Raw genomic sequence first — 21,380 nt, 5'->3', positions numbered from 1 at the left:
CAGGAGCTATGAAGAAAACTCAAGCAGGTTTAAAGGAGAGAGAGGATGGGGTCTTATTTTTTACTGGAAGTTCAGGCAAGATTTGCAAAGAAAGTGACGTTTGAACAGAGAAGTCAAGGAAGATAGCTGGGAGATTGATGTTATCCAGGGAAGTGTGTGCCCTGCAGGGGGAACTGCCATTGCAAATGCCCTGAGGAAGGTGCTTGTTTCAGATAGTCAAATCTCAAAAGGAAACCAGTGTGTCAAGGACAATGAACAAGGAAGGGAGTGATGAGAGACAGTGTCAGAGAAGCTTGAGGCATGAAGAGAATGCCCTATGACAGCTGAAACTGCAGGACACAGGGATCCCCCACCCATGAACTGTTTGTAGGTCTTTGTTCATTTTGTTATAACGGTGTCCCTTGAATTGAAATTGACAACCCCCTTTAGTTACTTCTGTTGGTTGAGTTCTGGCCTCTAACTTATGAGTCACCTTGGGATATATGAACCCAGAAACCCTGCTCTGAGGACTGTTCTCACTCAACAAAGAGCACACACACATGCATATGTGCACATACATGCACACACCACAAAAACCGTGGCCTCCTGGGTCGCTTACTACCTTGCCTTTCTTGCCCCCAGTCACACTAATTCAGCCAGTAGTGGATATGCCTCAAGCTGGCCAGATCATGTTATCTTTCCCCTAAAGAACGTAAAAATGGTACCAGAAATTCAAGTTAGTAAGCTTCCTATGGACAGATCAACTTGGGGATCCCTATTGGCATACTCATTTTCCTCCTTACTTTAAAGAAACATAAGCCATCTGTTCAATAAAGACAGAGAAGAGAAAAATGAAGTGAACATGAGGAGAAAAAGATCTAGTATCTCAGATGATCCCTGAGAGACCATGAGAAAGTAAAAGTATCCCTGTTCTGGTGGCATTCCAATTCGCATTATATCCCCTGATGTCCAGCAGAAAATGAGAGAACAAAAACAGTGTTCAAAAGGCAAAAGCACTGACATGTTTACATTATGAAACACATTATGATTGAACTCTTCAAGCACAAAATGAACAAAACTAAAACACGAACATTTCACAAAAGGAAATATACAAAGTACAACAAAAGATGGGCTTTAAAAAAATATTTATTTATTTGTTTTTGAGGAAGATTAGCCCTGAGTTAACATCAGCCGCCAATCCTCCTGTTTTTGCTCAGGAAGATTGGCCCTGAGCTGACATCTGTGCCCATCTTCGTCTATTTTATGTGGGATGCCTGCCACAGCATGGCTTCACAAGTGGTGTGTAGGTCCACACCCTTGATCCAAACCAGTGAATCCCAGGTCGCCAAAGTGCAACGTGTGAACTTAACCACTGCAGCACTGGGCCAGCCCCAAAAGTTGGACTTTTTAAATATCAAAGAGTAGAAGACTTGTGTTTCCTGGTCCTGTTCAATATTTATTTGACAGTATTTTTTAATATAGTATGATAACATAGGAGGCAAGCCCTCCTATTTTTCCTTTGTTATTCTTAGACTTTGGGTTTGATCTCTTTTTTTGACAAGTCCAATGGGCACACCCTAGTCTTGGTTCTGGTCTTTGTCCAACATGCAAACTCCTTCTCAGACTGTATTTTTACCCCAAATCACTTTATTCATTGACTTCTTCTATGGGCATATTATGTCATACACACTTTTTATTGTACTCTGTACTTTGCCATATAACGTAAGTAGCAACGAAACAGGGACTTCACTTGCATTGTTCACCTTTGTTTTTCCCAAAAGTATGTGAATATACGTGCACTTGTATAGAAACAAATTTAAGCAAGTGAGAAGTTATGAAATAAAAGGAATGGAAAAGAGCATGAAACCAGTTAAGTAGGCTGATTTCATACAATGGTCTGAAACAAATTTGAATGGGACATCAAAAAATAACTAAAATATGATATACAATAACAGAAAATGAATAACATCAACATGGAATTGTAATTGAATTAGCGAAGACCTGAACATAAGAGAGTATAGCATTAAATCTACCTAGAACTTTCTGGCATATAGCATATATGGCATTATTATTTGTTGACTGAATCAGGAATTAAGTTTCAGTAGATACGGACATTTACCATATGGAAAGGCTGTATTTCAACTTAGTTGGAAAAAATTGGACCATTGAATAAAATCTAGCACAGATGGCTATCTGAAAGAAAGTTAAGTGGTTCTTTATATCACACATCTTTAAAGACCAGAGAGATTAAAGTCCCCAGTGTAAACAGTACATTTTAGATAACATACAAAATCTACATATCAAATCTAATAGTGGACAAAACCGTCAAAATTAAGGTGAGAAAATCAGAAGTAAGAACATAGATATATTTAAAAATTTAAAACTTAAAACTATTTTGTGGTCAAAAATATCCAACCAAAAGTTATAAAAGTAGAAATAATGTGTAAAATAGATTTGAAATGTAGCTGTGTAAAAATAAGCTTAAAATATATGGACACGTAATAATAGGCAAATGCCTTGGTGATCAAATATATGAATCTTTTTTCAAACAATGAAATAATTTAAAAGTACAAGAAAAGATCTCTTCCACACTCATCAGCCTGGGGAAAGATCTCTCATGTTGACTGGAGTTAGGACTTTTAAACAGGTAGCAAAAGAGGTGCTCTCTAATTTTGCTGAAAGAAACGTGAAGTCTTACAACGTTGGGGAAATCATCTGAAGACAGCTATAAATATTAAAAATGTGGATATTCTTTAATGCAGGGTTTCTTAGTCTTAGCATTATTGACATTCTGTGCAGATCATTCTCTGTGAAGGGCTCTGTCCTGTGCATTGTAGGGTGTTCAGCAGCACCCTTGGCCTCTACCCACCCCTCCTCAATGTGACAGCCAAAAATGTCTCAAGATATTGTTCAATGTCCCCTGGGAACAAAATTGCCACAGATAGACATGCACAGGTTTAACGTAACAGTCCCCACATATTTTTGTGGCAGTAATAGCAATTTTATGAGAAAGAATATGAAAGACCACCAAATATGTAATACAGCCACACCAGGAATCTTACACAGCCTTTGAAATAAGGAGTCATTATTATAGTAGTTGACTGGGGGCATGTCCGTTGAAGCATTATTGAGAAAGAAGAAAAAGTACGCAGAAGGTAGAAAAAAAGTCTGCACTAAAACATAAAAAGCATCAATGCTGTGAGTAGGGCTCTATTCATCATCTGTAGAAAGTGTATTCATATGTATTTGTGCACAATATAGAAAGATAAATTTTTTAAAAAGCTAAGAAGTTATGAAACAAACAAAAGCAGTGAAAGTAAAGTTAGGTTAAGAATATTGTTTTCTAAAAAACTATATGTAAAAAACTTGAAGGAAAATGTACAATTAATTTATATAACTACATAAAATAGTAATAATTTAATGATACATATCACTAATTAGTGCCTAAGTCACTAATCCAAGATAAAATTCCCAAAGACTTGGAAAGAAAAGAATGTAACAGAAGGATTTTAAAATAGGAGAAGCAGCAGTATCTAAGGTAGAATTTCATCTTGTATAAAGACACATGAATTCAAATATGCCTAAAAAGACAAAGGTGATGTGTAGTCAAATGGTAAAGAGCAATACTTCCCAAATGATGACCCACATAATGCGACTTTTAGAAATAGATCTAGTCACAAAAGCTCAAAAGATAAAACCAGGAATAATGGAGATGTGAAAAGAAGTTGGAAACATGTATAAAAGGTGATATATTACCACTGGATGCAGGAAAATTTTCAATTTTAGTTTTGTTTGTAACAAAGACTCAAAAGTGAAGAATATTAAAGTGACTGCTCAGGTTTTTGGTAAGAATAATAAAAGAAAAAAAGCAATGGAGAGAATACTGATAGATTCTACCACACCGAATTTGTAAACTCTCATACATTCCCCACAAATGCATTGGTACACACATAAAAGAACTAAATAGTAGTCATTTTGTGTATAATTCAAGAAATTACACAATAAATTTTAATGACTTTTTAATGAAATTGTTGCTAATTTAACCTCCCTGAGATCCAGCTTCCTTGTTTCTGAAAATAATTTGGGAAAGCAAATGTAACATCAGACAAATGTTGCAAGAAATAAGTAAAATGTGTGGCCATATATTGTTGAGTCCAAAGAAAATGTTCAAAAGTAAAACTCACTTGTATGTATATGTGTGTATACGTTTTTATTTCAAATAAATATACTCACACACATAAAGGTACACAAGAACAAACTCATATTTTATGTTGGAAGGAAACAAGAGAAAATTGAAGAGGATAGAAATGAAGAGAAGAAATGTTTGAATTAACATGATAATTAAAAGAATGTGGAAATTTAAACAGAAAGATTTAAATTTAGGGGCCAGCCCCGTGGCTTAATGGTTAAGTTCATGCGCTCCACTCCGGTGGCCCAAGATTTCACCAGTTCCAATCCTGGACATGGACAGAGCCCCGCTCATCAGGCCACGCAGGGGTGACATCCCACATAGCACAACCAGCAGGACCACAACTACGATATACAACTATGTACTGGGTGGCTTGGGGAGAAACAAAGAAAAAAAGATTGGCAATGGATGTTATCTCAGGTGCCAACCTTTAAAAAAAAGATTTAAATTTAGACAAATTTAAATTGTGAATTATTTTTCTATTCTTAACGCCTCAAAGGTGTCAAAATCTGAAGCAAATTTACATTTATGCGATGAGAAATTCTCTACCAGCTAAAGAGGGTGAATATCTCCATAGTGATTTCAAATTTCTTCTTCTCCTCTAGGTTGAATTACAACAGAAAATGCCTTTACCCAGGCAAAACTAAATGAATGATTTGAGAAGCTTAATCTGTTTCTGGAACAAAATTTTATTGGATAATTGTCTCTGTTAAATTCCTAATGTGTCCTTACCCTCCCATCTCATCACCAGTGGCCCATGACATCCTAACCCACCTGTCTCATCAACAGGGTTAGGCTTAGGGTTAGGGCTAAGGCTAGGGCTAGGGCTACAGTTAGGGTTAGGGTGCCCACAGCACAGCATCCTAACCCTCGCGCCCCATCGTCAGGTTCCCAGGGCGTCCTAACCCTCCTGTCTTGTCATCAGGCAAGTTACAGGTTCATTATATATTATACTTACCTTAAATCCAAACCTGAAAATACATAACCATGCCCATGTCCAAATGCAAGTCTAAATGTCAACCTAAACCTGTACCTACATTTGTAGCTATCTAAATGTACACCCATGTCTATCTACCTGAAAGGCAGACGGCTTCATTTGGGGGAATCTCTCCCAAGGACAGCTGTCAAATGAGATTCTCAGGCAGCGCACATGGGTCCAAGTTGTGGCCCCATTACTTGTGTTCTCTATAATCAGTTGAGGTGCAATTTAAGAGCGAAATGCTGCAAACATTGCGACGCTCTTCTAAAGCTGCGTTCCCTGGCAACCTTCCTCATGTACGCTGGGCATACCTGGAAGTTCCTCTTCCTACGTAATGATCAGGAAGCAGTAACTTGCCACACCTGACTCAGGAGAAGCAGGGAGAGAGTGGACCTCCAGACAGACAGACAAATTCCATTGCTGGAATAAACACCCTCGTCCCACAGAATGTTTTGACACGACCACCATCATAAAGCAAAATAAATGAAATAAAAATAAGAGCACTACTAAGATACTGAGCTTTCAGTAACTGCACAGAGAGGGGCAGATGGATCTTTTAGGACCCAAAGGAGGGGAATAGCAGATGCCGGACTTGGGAAAGGACACACACTGTGTGGATGCAGCATTGCTCCGCTGGGAAAACTAGCAGCACAAGCAGAGGCTCACGGTCATGTGGGGCCTGACGTTTACCTAATGAACACACGATGGGTCTGCTCCCTGAAAGGACTGACGTGGGGTTGAATTGTCTTTCCGTTGTGCTGTTTCATTTTGAAGCTAGAGTTTAGACTGCTGAGGTGTTGTCACCGTCATCTGACCTGAGGTCCCCAGTTGAGAGTGGCTCAGGGGATGTGGTGGGCTTGCCCACCAGCCTTTGCCCCTCCTGGGCTGTGCCAACCTACTGCAGCCACACAGTGAGCTAAGTGACGGTGAAGAGATGAGGAGAAGTCCACACTGTGCAGTGATCTGAAGCTCCCCTGAAATTTCCAGGATTCCTGGCCGCCCACGGGCTGAATTTCAACTTTTTGTGTGACTCAAAGAAACAAAGCAGTTCTCAAAAACACCATTGACCACAGTTTGAACCACCGTTGACAAAACTAGGCGCCAAAATCAACACGCAAGTTTGACGCCACATCTGAATTGAAATAAGTCCGAACAGGAACACCCCCCACAAAAAAACCCATTATTGCACTTGTTATTTCTTACCTTTTTGTCTGGAAGCAATTTCAAGCTTAGAGAAGATTTGAAGAGAGTAGAAAGAATGCCAGGGCACCTCCCCCAAATTCTTTGTCAGCAAATGAGGTGAGGAGAGACGGTTTGGCATTTAGGTAGACACCCACTTTAACGTAAGGTGCAGACACCACGTCCCTTCACCCCTAAAACTTCAGAGCGTATTTCCTAAGAAGAGAGATGTTGTTTTCTGGAGCCACACACGATATCAACCTCAGTAAACTCGACATTCACACACTTCCTTTCTCTAATCCACTATTGACACCAAATGCCCTTCAGAGCGTGTTTTTTCTCCCTCGGAGCATCAAGCCCAGAATCTCGTGCTGCCCTGAGCTTCCGTCTCCCTTCATTCTTCAGTCTGGAAGAGATCCTCAGCCTGTTTCTTTCATGACATTTTCATTTTTGTAGAATAAAATACTCTTCCAGTTTTTCACAGAATGTTCCTCCTTTGTGCCGGATGTTTCCTTATAATTGGATTCAGGTTATCCTTTCCATAAAGAATACCGTGTCCTTCCCACAGCACCACATCTGGACACTCCAGCCTCTGCCCTCTCTATCCCGTGTCTTCTCCACTAGATGGTGGGCGTTTCCTTCAGCACCAATAACCCCGTGCAGGTGCCCCCCGTCTGCCCCCGCCCTGGCTCCCCGACTCGGGAGCAACAAGGCTTTGCTAGTTGCTGCCCCACCGCAGGTGACTCTTTATATTTTTACTATTTCATTGTTTTTAAACAGTGTGGTTGTGTCACCCATTCAAAAATTAAAGAAAAGGAGCCAGTTGTCAGGGCCCAAGGCAAATACCACCTACTCTCTCAAGACTGCAGAGGTTTGCCCTCTGGGAACCAATGATGTCAGGCACAGTGGGAGACGCGTGTATGTATTTTAAGTGGCAACGTTTGGAGAGAGCCAACCACGTGGCACCAGAGTGGTATCTGAGGACGGTAACCACTGATGCAAAATCACTCTCCTCAACTGCAATTGTGCAATTAAAGTATTTGTTAATGAATAGTATTTCCTGCTTTTAGTTAACAATATAAAAAGAGAATCATGGGTAGACTGGATAGAGCAAATAATGAGCTATTTTATGTTTCTTTCCCCTGTTTACTTTTAAAATAATTTTGAGATGAATTAGAAACTTTAAAGACACCAGGCAGCGCATATAACTGAACAGAACTTTTATCTTACTTCTGTATTTTTAGTGTATAATATAAGAGTAGCAAATATCCAGTCAACCCTCTTGAGATGTTAGGAATTTTGGTTGAGAATTAGGGAAAAGAAAAAAAAAAAAAGAGGAGAGAAAGAAAAAGATGATGTGATTTGCATGCCTTGATATGGTCAACCTGTTTCTACCCTGAAAATAACTCAAAAAGGATAAACTGAGCTAGCATCTACTTAGTATGTTATCACCTCCTTTAAAAAATCAAACATGCTTAGAAACCAGTGGCCCCTGATACTCAAGGACCTGCAGGTGATTGATGGACCTCAGATGGGAATGTGGAGGAAGCAGCCGTCTCAGGCTGTGAGAGCTGACATCGCCATTTCTTCTCGTCCTCTCTGTCTATCCTCTTTCTGTGTGCCCCCCCCTTCTCCCTTCTCATTGCGGGAGGGAACACTGCTGCATGTCACCGACGTCTTAACTGGGAGCTGCACCCCTAGGAGATCTGGACAGGCGTTCTGCGCATAGATTTCTGGATCTGAAAGTGTCGCCATTTCTCCCCAAATGGTCTCTCTGTCGCTGTCGGAAGTCAGCCGCCCCCGTCTGTGGGGGTCTTTCTGTGGACCTTCAATTCTCTTTTGCCCTGTGTGTCTACCCACTTGCCAATACCACACATACTGATTCTTGTGGCTTTATCCTAAGTTTTGAAATCAGGTAGGGTCAGTCTTACTTCCTTCTCCTTTTTGAAAATCATTTTTGCTGTTCTAGGTTCTTTGCTTTGTTGTATAAATTTAGATGAACTTGTCAATTTTTACAAGAAAATCCTGCTCGTATGCTTATGGTGATTGTGCTGAGTCTATCCGTTAATTTGGGACAAATTGATGTCTTCAAAGTATGGTGACTTCCAATCCATGAATAAAATATTTCTTTCCCTTTATTTAGGTTTTGTCTGTTATCCCGTATCAGTATTTTGCAGTTTTTGGCATGCAGACCTTATACATACTTTTATTAACATTTATACCTAAGTATTTCAAGGTGTTTTTGGTACTATTCAAAATCGTATGCTTAAATTTCGATTTCACATTGTTCGTTGATACCATGTAGAATTACAGTTAATTTTTCTATCTCCACTTTGTATCCTGCAAACTCGTCAGAATCACTTGTTAGTTCTACTGCTAATTTAATATTTCCAACCCAGACGATCATGTTGTCTGCAAGTATAGATAATTTTAATTTTCCCCTTCCAATCTGAATGCCTGCTATTCCTTTTTCTTGCCGTGTTGTACTGGCTAGAACCTCGTGGTACAATGCTCGGTAGGAAGAGTGAGACAGACGTCCTTCGTGGTCCTGGTTTTACACCACAGCATGTGAGGTCAGCTGTGGGACTTCATGGATGCTCTTCCTCAGGTTAAGAAACTTCCATTTTCTTTCTAGTTTGCATGTTTTTGTCATAAATGGACGTTGAATTTTTTCCAATGCTTTTTCTTTACATTTCAAAATAGCCACGTTATTTTTCTTTTTTAGTCTGTTAATATGATGAATTAAAAAACAACCTTACATTCTCAGAATGAACCTCACTTGGTCATATGTTTCTTATGTATTATCAGGTTTTATTTAATAATATTAAAGATTTTGCAATGTCTTTATGAGGACATATATCTATAATTTTCTTATAATGTATTTGTCTGCTTTTTTTTTTTTTTTTTAATCAGGGTAATGCTGGCTTCCCATAAGTTATTGGGAAGCATTCCTTTCTCTTCTGTTTTCTGGAAGAATTTCTCAAGCACTGATTTTCTTTCTTCTATGATTATTTATTAGAATTTTCCAGTGAAACCAGATTGACCATGAATATCTTAGTTGAAAGGATTTTAAGTACAAACTCAGTTCCTCTAATAGATATGAGAGATGTTTCTTTGTGAGTGGACTTTGGAAATTTTTGTCTTTCAGGGAATTTGTACGTTTTGTCTAAGTTATCACATGTATTGGCATAAAGTTTCATAATATTAACTCACTGTCATTTAAATGCCCATAGTATGTACAGTTGCCAGACTTAGTATAATAATTAATAGTAATAATAATAATGATGATGATTGAACTTCAGATACAAAAACAAGTCGTTTGTCAGTGTGAGTTTGTCCCATATGTATTGTTATTTGAAGTTAAAATTTACCTGGGTGTGCCCTATTTCATCTGAAAGCCCCGGTAAAATATCTAGTAAAACCTCTTCTTTCAATCTTGATATTTTTAATTTGTCTCTTCTCTCATCTTTTCATTATCAGTCTGGCTAGACATTTTTCAACTCTATGGATCTTTATTAAAAAATCAGCTTTCTGTTTCACTGATTTTCTCTAGTACCTTTCTATGTCAATTTAATTGATTTCTGTTCTTCTCTCTGTTAACTTCTTCTTTCTGGTGCTTTGGGTTAATTTCTTCTCTCCTACTAGTGTATAGGGTGGAATCTTCAAGAACTGATTTTGCATGTTTTCCACTGTAAGCAGTGGGTGCCGACATGGTCCTCTGAGCAGCAAGGCACCTGTGTCCTCAGGTTCCCTCCTCTGAGATGCTCTCTATTCCCTCTCGCTTCCTCTTTGACTCATGGATTATTGAGAACAGGGTCACTTAATTTTCAAACATTTGAGGATTTTCCCGATGTCTTTCTGTTAACCAGTTTCTAATTTAATTCCGTCCTGATTAGAGAACATACTTGGTATGATTTCAACTTTGTAAAATTTTCTCAGTTTTGTTTTATGGCATTGAAGGTGGTGTGTCCTGGGAGTAGATCCAGTGCACTTGGAGGAAGTGCATCCTGCTGTTGTCGGTGGGTTGTTCTGGAAATGTCCTTCAGATGAGGAGGTCCAGTTGGCTGATGGTGTTCCTTGCTTCTTCTCCATCCTTGATGGTTTTCTATCCAGTTGGTGCATTGATTAGCAACAGGGCGCTGAGAGCTCCAACTGTAACTGATTCGCCTCTCTCTCCATCAGTCCTTGTTTTTGCTCCGTGCTGTCAGAAGCTCTGTTGTTACACACATGCGTTTGGAATTAATCTCCTTAGGGAACTGACCCATTGGTGCCAGGTAACAGCTTTCTTTCTTCAGCAGATGTCCCCACAGGAGAAGGGGTGGGGTGGGCCATTGGGCCTCTCCCTGGTGGAGGTGCCTCCAGCCCCACTTGCCCCAAGGTGGTACAGGTCCCTTTGAGTCTTGGTAGAAGAGCCCAGAGAGGCTGCACACCCCGCTGTGTGTGGCCCCCAGGGTTTCTAAAGCCTCTCCTGGGTCCACGTGGTCTGTGGCCAGGGGTCAAACATTTCAGCTCATCTTCTCACCACTTTCAAGATGCGCGTGTTGCCTTCACCCTCCTGGAGGGCCAACGTTTCTCAGATCTCTGGCCACCTGCTTTCCTTGTCACCTTGGGTGTCGAGTGGACTCGGGTGACTCTAGTTTATCCAGCGTGGCTGCTGTCAGGATGGGAGCAAAGCCCTTCCACCCTCTCTGCAAGCAGAGGCAAGTAGAATTCCTCTCTGCCTTATTTCTACTCGAGTAAATCACTTACCATGACACATAAAGCCCTCCTGGCCTTTTAGCCATAAGCATGGGAGTTCTCAGACAGACTTTGTAATCGATTATCCTTCCTGGGAGCTAAATGCTTTCCTTGCCTATATTGATTGAAGTCATATTCCTCAGAGGCATATGGTGATTTAAAGAACTATGTTAAACTTCAAAAGAGTTTTTATTTGATGGTTTGAATAGATTCTTCTTTTATATGAATGGTTTCACCTATCATCAACTGAAGTATCATGAAAAATATTTGCTTACACAGAATTTAATAACTGGAATGTGTAGGAGGAAATAAACTTGGAGAGCTTACCTTGGATCCATGTGGGACAAACAGTTAAATAGGCAAATTCAGTCCTAATTTTAGTAAAAGGAAAAAATGCCTAATTTTTGAAACGATAGCTTTCACCTGTGTCGTGTGACAAGGCGGGTCTTCCAGCCATGAGTGGACATCCCTGCCCACAGGCCTCTGCTTCAGGTCTGAGCACAACAGCTCCTCCCCTGATGAAGTAAGCGTTATTTGTTCCCACACATCCCTGCACAAGCCCCCTGCAAGTCCCAACTCACCCGCCACTGGGTGAACAATTGTTGAATAAGATAAACACACACTCTCCAAATACCATCCCACAGGTGATATTTACCATGCATATTTATTATATACATGTAATCAATGTATATTTATTATTGCCTAATAATTTCAGAGTCAAAGGCACTTGGAAGCAGATAAACCTGGCAGACACCATTCTAACCAAATGTGCAACATCAGCACCACCACTAGGGGAATCTCATCCTGTTGCTCCCTGTTGCCTGAGGAGAACTCAAGGCTGCTTCTGCAGTGTTCCTGCCCCAACTGTTTGTTCGGACTGTCATCAGGAAGAAGCACACAATCACTCCAAATGAGTGGAGTTACGCAAAACAACGATCCTAGACTTTTCAGAAATGGCAATGTAATGGAAGAGGAGTCAGTGGGACTCATCAGGTTGAGGACCACAGGGACGGGAGGCTGAACTCGACGCCAGGTCTGGGATGGATCCTGGAGAAGAGAAGGTGCCCAGAGGAGCTGGGACACATAGGAGGACGTCCTGGTTACTAGGGGATAGGTGCTGGAGTATTTAGGGGAATAGTCTTGATGTCTGCAAATAATGCTCAAATTATTCGGCAAAAATCTTTCAAAATGTGTAGATAGATTAGGGGGTGAGGGAATGAGAAATCAAGAAAATGTGGTAAAATATTAACAATCTGTGAGTCTAAGTGATGGGCAAACGGGTGTTCTGTGTACAATTGGGACAACGTTCTGAAGTTCGAGTTTGTTCTACATAAGACGTCAGAAACAAGTTAGTTCAGCTAAATAGAAAAACATGAAAGGACTGACTGCCTTCACATCAGGTGTTTTTGATGGAAGGAATAGATCTTTATGGAAATATGTAGCTTGAATTGAAATGATAGGTATATCCATGGGTATAGTGAAGAATGTTTTAAACACAAAAGCCTACAACCACGCAAATTTAATTCTGGGTTATTGGAGAAGGCTGGTTCTAAGAAGCAGGAGGATTGCTTTCATTTTGAGAGGAGGGGGTTAACCTGTGAAAAGCTATAGCTCAGCTGGGAGTTAGAACCTGCATTTCCTCACAGATCTATATTTGGTGATTTAGATACAAGCTCAATTTTGTGCCCTTGGATCTAGCTTTTCATGCACAAGTGTAAAATATTTTATTAGTTTGAAAATATATAGGAGATTTCAATTCTTAAAAGCAACACATGCTGTCTTTCAATTCAGAAAGGCCGGATCATAAATTTAGCCCTACTGATGAGGAAGCAGAGAATTGTTACCAGAGAATAATTATTAATTACATTAACAGGGAATAACCAATAATTAGATACTCACTAAACACCAATATTATTCCAGTTTTCTGCAGAAGAGCAGATTCAGTCTCAGGAATGACTCCCCTTGCCAATGTCAGGAATGAAGTCACTCCCGTCACTCTCAGCATGAGTACCAATGCCGTTCGTGTGAGGAACAAGTACTACTCCCACGGTACACAGGAAGGCACCTGCTTCTGTCAATCTCAGAAATGGCTCCCATGGAGACACTTCGTCTCAAAAAAATGAAACAAGCCTCAAAAGGAACTCGTTATGGGAGCAAGCGTACACCTCTCCCAACAGCAGACACATAAGGGGCTTCCACCAAAAATTTTCAGGGGCAAGTCAAATAACCTACGTATATAAAATATATAAAATAATAATAGGCTGAATTCACAGCCTGGGCAAGATTACGTGCAGCAATGCTGGCTGACAGACGTCGCTGCTCTACAGCTGAAGAGGTGGGCGGATGTGTGCAAACATGGTTAACGCAGCCAGATTCTGCTCTATTTATCAGAAGACGTGTGATTTTGCTTCCTGAACTTTTCCCTAACATCTGTAATTACTTGACATTTAAAGAACATGCCACTGGAAGGATTTAATTGTTTCCAATGTTACAATTTCTTACTTGTTACAGATTTTTCCACCTTCCTGTTACATGATCAATTAAAAATAGTCCTTCACAGCCAAGAGTCTGAAAACAACTCTTGTAGCCAAACCCTCTCTCTTCCTTTCTCTCTCTTTGAATGTACTATAAAGATAGAAACAGTCATGGATGATTCCTCCAAGTGTTTTCCGCCTTGTCCCTGAAACTTCCTTTCTTCCTTCTGGAGAACTGGCACCTTCCTGTTCAGAACTGCTGGCTCTGACTGGTAACATGAATCTTTACATGTGTAGCAGCTAAAGATGAACATCTGGCTGTCAGCCTTCCTTTTTCCATGAATACGTTTGCTGAACAAAGTTGATGAAAGTTAAAAGCTGATGTTAAATAAAATTAAATCAAGAGAACATAAAATTAAATTAAAAAACCCTAAAATAATGGCAGAGGAGGATCTTGGGGAAGACTCAGTCAAACGTCCATTTGTAGATGAGGATTGTGTGAAGAATATCAAAGGGAAATAACAATGAGTGATTTTGTTTTTAGTTTGGGAAGGGGGTTGGCCAGGGTGGGGGCCAGATGTGGGTGAGGAAGCTGTGTGACCCTCCACTGCCCCCCCTCCCCGGGAGTCTTCATTCCTCCCTCTCTCTTGTTCTGGGCTCACTTACAAACTAGTTCTAGGTGAGGAATTCGGCGGTTCAAGACTGGAGATTTGCATAAATGGTTCTGATGTTAGAACATTTTTCTCATGGACATGAGTGTTGAGTCCTCATGTTTTTGAGGTCATAAAACAAAGAAGTTGGTCTTTGTATATGTTGATGTCAAGGATTGTGATGCCTCCAGCTTTGTTCTTTTTCCCAGGATTGCTTTGTCTTTTCAGGATCTTTTGTTGTACCATATATATTTTAGGATTCTTCGTTCTATTTATGGGAAGAATGTCATTGTGATTCTGATTGGGATTGCATTGAATCTGTAGATTGCTTTAGGGAATGTGGACACTTAAACTATGTATATTCTATAAATCCATGGACATAGAATATCTTTCCATTTCTTTGTGTCTTCTTTGATTTCTTTCAATAATGTCTTATAATTTTCAGTGTATAGGTTTTCATCTCCTTGGTTAAATTTATTCCTAGATATTTAATTCTTTTTGTTGCAATTGTAAACGGGATTATATTCTTCACTTCTCTTTCTGCTGGTTCGTTGTTAGAGTATAGAAATGCAACTGATGTTTGTAAGTTGATTTTGCACCCTGCAACTTTGCTGTAATTGTTGATTATTTCTAACCATCTTTCGGTTGAGTCTTTAGGGTATTCTATTTGTAGAATCATGCCGTCTGCAAACTGCGAGGGTTTTACTTGTTAATTTACAATTTGTATCCTTTTGATTTCTTGCCTAATTTCTCTGGCTGAAACTTCCAGTACTATGTCGAATAAGAGTGGTGAGAGTGGATACCCTTGTCTTGTTCCTGTTCTCAGATGAATGGCCTTCAGTTTTTCACTGTTGAGTATGATGTTGGTTGTGGGTTTGTTATATCACCTTTATTATGTACTTTCCTTCTATACCCATTTTATTGAGAGTTTTTTAAATCATAAATTGATGTTGGACCTTGTCAAATTCTTTCTCTGCATTTATTAAGGAAAATCAAAACTACCATGAGATATCACCTCACACCCATCAGAGTGGCCATAATGAACAAAACAAGAAATAACAAATGTTGGAGAGGATGTGGAGAAAAGGGAACCCTCAGACACTGCTGGTGGGAATGCAAACTGGTGAGCCCACTATGGAAAACAGTATGGAGATTTCTCAAAAAATTAAAAATAGAAATACCATATGATCCAGCTATCCCAATACTGGGTATTTATCCAAAGAAGATGAAATCAACAATTCAAAGAGGTTTACACATCCACAGCATTATTCACAATAGCCAAGACATGGAAGCAATTCAAGTACCCATCAATGCATGAATGGATAAAGAAGATGTGTGTGTATATATATGAACGAAGCTGATGAAAGTTAAAAGCTGATTTTAAATAAAATGCAATCAAGGGAACATAAAATTAAATTAAAAAACCCAAAATAATGGCAGAGCAGGATCTTAGGGAAGACTCAATCAAAAGTCCATTTGTAGATGATTGTGTGAAGAATATCAAAGGAGAAATAACAATGAGTGATTTTGTTTTTAATTTGGTAAGGGGGTTGGCCAGGGTGGGGGCCAGATGTGGGTGAGGAAGCCAATATATACATATATATATATATGTATATATATATATACACACACACAATGGAATACTACTCAGCCATAAAAAAAAGACAAAACTTCACCACTTGTGACAGCATGGATAGACTTTGAGGACATTATTCTAAGCAAAATAAGTCAGACAGAGAAAAACAAATTCTGTATGATTTCACTCGTGTGTGGACCATAAACAAACACATAGAAAAGGAGAACAGATTCGTGGTTACCAGAGGAGAAGGGGGTGAAGGGAGGGTGAAGGGGATAAAGGGGAACATACATATGGTGAAAGATAAAAACTAGGCTATTGGTGATGAACACAAAGCAGTCTATACAGAAACTGACACATAATAATGTACTTCTGAAATTATACAATCTTATAAACCAATATGTTCTCAATAACATAGTGAAATAAATAAATAAGTAAAGCAGTTGGTTTTCTTTTCCTTAATCCTAACTAAACTGTAATGAGCCCCCACCTGTAGTAGGCACTGTGTTAAGTGGGTGCGCCATGTATTTAATGCCAACAACTCTAAAGGATCCTATTATTTCACCCCATGCTTTGTAGATGAGGAATTGAGGAAAAGTATAGTTACATGATCCATTAGTTGGATGGATGGCCAGCCAGTCCAAAAATTAGTGATTTGAAACTCCTTTTTATTCAGCTCTTGATTCTGTTGTTGGACAACTTGACCTGAGGTCTGCAGGGCTTCCTCCTGTGTCTGTGGAGAAAGAGAGAGGAGAGAGGGCAGGAGATACAGAGAGATATTGACAGCCTAAAGAAAAGATTGGTGAACACTCAGAGATACCTTTGAGATGTGATTTTAAGGCTTGTTTTTCAATACAATTTGCAAATTCAAATTGAATTAACAGAAAAAATAAAATGAAATAATTCTGAAAAAGAAAATTGGTGACATTCTGATAAAAAACCATCTACCCTAATACCCTAATAGGTATTTTTCTTGAAAGATCTCACTATAGTTAAGAAAATATGCTGCAAAATATTAAGTGATTAGAGCTGTTTTCTTCAAATGGTTCTCATTTTGAAAGTACCCATTGATTATTTTCTGTAACAAGTGAGGACATGAAAAAGTAACCCCCACCAAACCTTTATTTCCTTTCCTGATTTGTGCAGGTGGCATTTTTACTTTTGCATTTCAAGATGCCTGATGTTTTCCTTCTGTCCTGCACTGATTATTCATACAGTTTGGTCTTAGTGTACTTTAAATTACTTCACAGTGATGGGTGCAAGTTTGTTTGCAATTATTTTATGTGATTTCACTATTCTTTAGTTATTATTTTATGTATTACATAATTTTTCAGAGTAATTTTAACAAAGATTCTCGGGTTTGCATAGCTTGAACTGATTCCTCTATAATTTAGGGAAACTTGAGTGTGTCTAAAATGCTCTCATTTCTTCTGTCATAGATGCTGCAGGGACGTCTAGACTTGCCAGGGATTCCCCTTTGCATATTGAGTTCTACATTTATTTTATAATTATTTCCCCACTTAATTCAGCTCACACCCAGGTTGTTCTTGGGCTGAAAGTGTTGTATGGCTCATTTCCTGGGAAGGGGTATGCCCTTTTAACTTGGAGACATAAGTTAGTTCACAAAATATTTATTCAATGAAATCATTAAACATTGTTTTCTGCTCCATGTTTTTCAGAAACATCAACAATCTTTTTTATAATCATTAAATCATAATCAATAAATGCAGCATTTGTCTCTGCAGCTTCTAGTTCTCTCCCACTCTTTCCTGTGGTCCATGAGCTCCCCTTTCATCTCTTTCAGCGGTTCTATCACCTTGTCCTTCAATGCACGTGGTTCTTTTTGACCAGTACTTAGAGATACTGTTGTGTGAGACTGTGGGGAGCTGGTCGCTGGATGCTCCACCTGGTGACTCCCTGGAAGATGTTCTTTATCTCCCTGCGTTCTGCCCCTCCATTGGCGTTGAGGCTAGTTATGCAGAGATCCACTGCTGGTGAGTTATCTGTTATTTTCACCTAATCCTCTTTTACTGTCTGCTAGTGTTTAGAGTGGTGTGTGGGGCTATGGAGGTGGCAGGGTCAATTCCATCACTCAGGCTTCTGTTTGGCTTCGTTTGATTTTAAGCCCCTCCCCGAGCCTGTGGAACCTCTGCCTCGGGGCGTCTGTTCCTGCTGCGCCTTTGCTGGTGGTTCTTCACGGCAGATCGTGCACAGAATGCACATGGCCATTTCTTTATTGCCTTGAAAATAGTCTTTTCTTCCCTTCTTTTTCTTTCCTTTTCTTTTGTTCAGTGAATGAAACAGATTGTTTGAAATTCTCTCTTAAAGATATAATATTAAAAAAAAAAGTGTTATGTTAGCTCCACATATCATGGCAAGGTGATTCCTAGGCAGGACTCCTGATTTCCCCTAGAATGGACTGAGATTATTTCACTGAGAATGGATTATGTTGTCCTTCCAGACGCCTCTGATTGAAGAGAGAAAAGTGGCTGTGTGACCATCGGCAAGTGAGAGGGAGCTCTGAGTCCGCATGAAGCTGCACGGCATCCTGCCGGAAACTTGCAGACTGTGGGTCAGATACACACCAACACTCTTCATACTGGAGCTCATTTGCTATCAAAATGTGTTTTAATTCCCACTCTACCATTTTTGTCTAAGACTGTCAATCATGAATAGAGAAAGAAGATTCAGTTTTTGTGGACACATGAAGTCTGCTGGAGCCTATTTGTATCGCCCTTGCTTCCTTGCTTTTACTGATGAAAGTAGCATCTGTCAAAGTCATTTCAACAAAGATGCCTTCAAAACTTACATCTGTTTAAATTAATGTCGGGGCTGGTTTGCAAAGGAGATTTTGCTATGAAAACAAAGACCCATCTAAAGGGTCTACTTTCACTGTCAGAAATTTAAATGCCTTTACATTTTTATAGACTTACCTGCCTTTCTTTGGAAGAAGCAAATGTACGTCCTTTAATCCCTTCCATACCCTGGAACAAGTTAACATGTCTGTAGCTATAGAAATTTGTAACTTACTTTATTTTATTTTATTTTCCTGAGGAAGATTTGCCCTGAGCTAACACCCATGCCAATCTCCCTCCATCTTTTAGTACATGTGTTGCCAGCATAGCATGGCTGCTAACAGAGCAGTGTAGGTCCACACCTGGGAACCAATTACAGGCCACCAAAGTGGAGCACACTGAACTTAACCACTAGGCCACCGGGGCTGGCCCTGGAACTTATTTTGTACTTTTCATGGTTGAATAGTAACAAAGAATATCATTAGCATGATCATTTTACCCCTGTGTAAACTCCCAACACTCAACAAAAATAATAACAGCAAATAAAGCCAACAAACTTTGCTCACTGGAATACAGCAGTTACATGTTTTCTCCCTTTCCTGTTAGTATTTTACTTTCTTAGAGAATCGCTGTAAAACAGCTTTCTTTAAGGTGGCTTCATCAATGAAAAGCATCAGTGACAGTTACCTGGCTGGTAGGAGTGTCTTCAAGTCCATGTGTCAGCCATATGATGATTTTTTTTGTCCCCAAACGCTTGGCTTTTCCAATACCGGAATGATCAGTGCATCATTGGGAATCCTACACTTCGTTGACTCTGCGTCATTCTGAGATGGATCACCAATTGCTGGGCCAGCTGAAGAACCATATCAACTTACAATTACTGACTTCACTCTGTGTAACTCACCCTTGGAACACACTGAATGAGATCCTGGGATTGACCCGTTCCCATCTCAGTACTTGAGATCTAGGGAACTCACTTTAAGCAAAATCAGACATCACTGGCTCTCTCCATTCTAAGAGACATTTTGGAGACTTTTGAGTACTAGGAAAATTTTAGAATATACGAGAATACTGGGTTGACCCCAGGACCTCAGAAATCTCTCTTACTAACAGGTGTTGGTTTTTCAACATCAATTAGTGTTGCTAACATTCACGTGGGTTGTTCTTTGATCAGGAACCCCCCCCCCCCGCCATGGTAAGTTTATTAAGTAAATCTTATGAATGGTATAAATTCCTCAAGCATTAATAATGGTATAAACATTCAATAAAATAAGCTTTAATGAGCCTGCATTTTGTGGCAAACTTCATTATGGGAGGGGCACAGAATGATCTTTTTTGTTCCCTAATCCCTTGAGTTACTCAGAGGGTGGTAAATGTTCCATCAACATTGAGGAATCTCGGGGTTGAATAAGTGGCTTCCTCAAACATAACAATGTGGCATCAATATCCTTGTTATAGTTCCTCAGTTTAGGGACTGACATTATCTTGATTCTGGAGAGACAGCAGCATCTAGGAAGTGAGAGCGATCTTGCGGTGGGCTGGAATCTGAGGGGCTAGAACTTAAAGAAGGGATGATCCATGAGGATGTGGATCTTGTTCTGAAGGCAGTGAGAGCAAAGGAAAGTAAGCCTGAGGGCCAGCCAGGAAACATGCAAGAAGGTGTTTAATCACTTGGAGCAGATTTTGTGGAGGTACTATTTTCATTCGTTTTATACTATAACTCTATTGAAAAATCAAAACTGAAAAAGAAGATAAGGGCATTTTTTATCCAAAGTATTTTCTCTTTTCTATACTCCTTGGTAGTAACAGTAGTCCCCAAAACTGAAAGTGACATGTGACTCCAATAGTCAAGACTGGCCCCTGCCATTGCCTGGAAGTATGATGGAGTTTGTTTTCTGGTGCCAAGCAGGTACATCTGTGATTCACAAAGGACTATTTCCATTACCGAGACAGAAAAGAGCATAGAGGGTAGTTAACCATCTTTTATTTCAGTTTGTTTCCTTCATAATTTTTATTGAATTAAAATCTACATACAGCAAATTACACAATTTGATATATTTGATGAGTTTGGGAAAATGTATACACTCATTTAATCAGTACCACAATCAATGTTTCAGTCAACAGAATGTCTCACTACCCTAAAAAGTTTTATTTTGGCTTTTCCCGGAAAACACAACTCTCAGTGTTAACCCTTGTTCTCAATGTATCACTGTAGATTCATTTGCCTGCTTTGGGACTTCATACGGATGGATTGCGTTTGCGTGCATTCATGTCTATGTGCATGCGCGCAGGTGTGCGTGTGAGCGTGTGAGTATGTGCATGTGCATTTGCATGTTTTAACTTGTTAGTATTGGGTACTTTCCTACATGTTTCATGGTGATTGACTCATACAAATTCCTTTATTGTCAGGGAGCATAAAATGTCTTACTCCAGCCTTTTGAAATTTACTGAGACTTATTTTATTGCCCAGCACATGGTCTATTTTGGGAACATTCCATTTTTACTTTAATAGAATGACTATTCTTCAGTTTTGCATGAGATGTTCTAAATATTTTGATTAGGTCAGGGTGACTGATAGTCGTGCTCATGTATTTTGTGCCCTCACTGAATTTTGTCTGTGTATTCCATTAATTACTGAGACAGGGCTGTTGGCATTGCCCTCCGTGATGTGTGTTTGTCTATTTCACCCTTTGTCATGACAGTTTTTGCATCACATATGTTGAAGCTCCGTTAGTAGGTGCACACACACGTTTAAGATTTGTATGTTTTCCTGGTGAAGTGATGATTCATCATCATTAAATATGTCTCTTTGTCTCCAGTAA

The 21,380-nt window shown here is 39.5% G+C and overlaps 1 protein-coding gene across 1 annotated transcript in view; it reads left to right on the top strand.

The window, feature by feature from the left end:
* LOC138918605 (uncharacterized) overlaps nucleotides 1-21,380 on the top strand; it is a 60,588-nt gene extending 39,208 nt beyond the window's left edge. Inside the window, exons 4-6 of the mRNA XM_070240550.1 lie at nucleotides 17,203-17,230; nucleotides 17,568-17,757; nucleotides 18,225-21,380. Coding sequence (XP_070096651.1) covers nucleotides 17,203-17,230; nucleotides 17,568-17,757; nucleotide 18,225 — 219 coding nt within the window. The 3' untranslated portion in view covers nucleotides 18,226-21,380. The remainder of the gene's footprint in view (nucleotides 1-17,202; nucleotides 17,231-17,567; nucleotides 17,758-18,224) is intronic.

This window comes from Equus caballus, chromosome 17 (genome assembly GCF_041296265.1).
Source record: "Equus caballus isolate H_3958 breed thoroughbred chromosome 17, TB-T2T, whole genome shotgun sequence".
Classification (NCBI taxonomy): Eukaryota; Metazoa; Chordata; class Mammalia; order Perissodactyla; family Equidae; genus Equus; species Equus caballus.
Note: the sequence above shows the minus strand (reverse complement) of the source record. Positions and strands in the feature narration are given on the sequence as shown.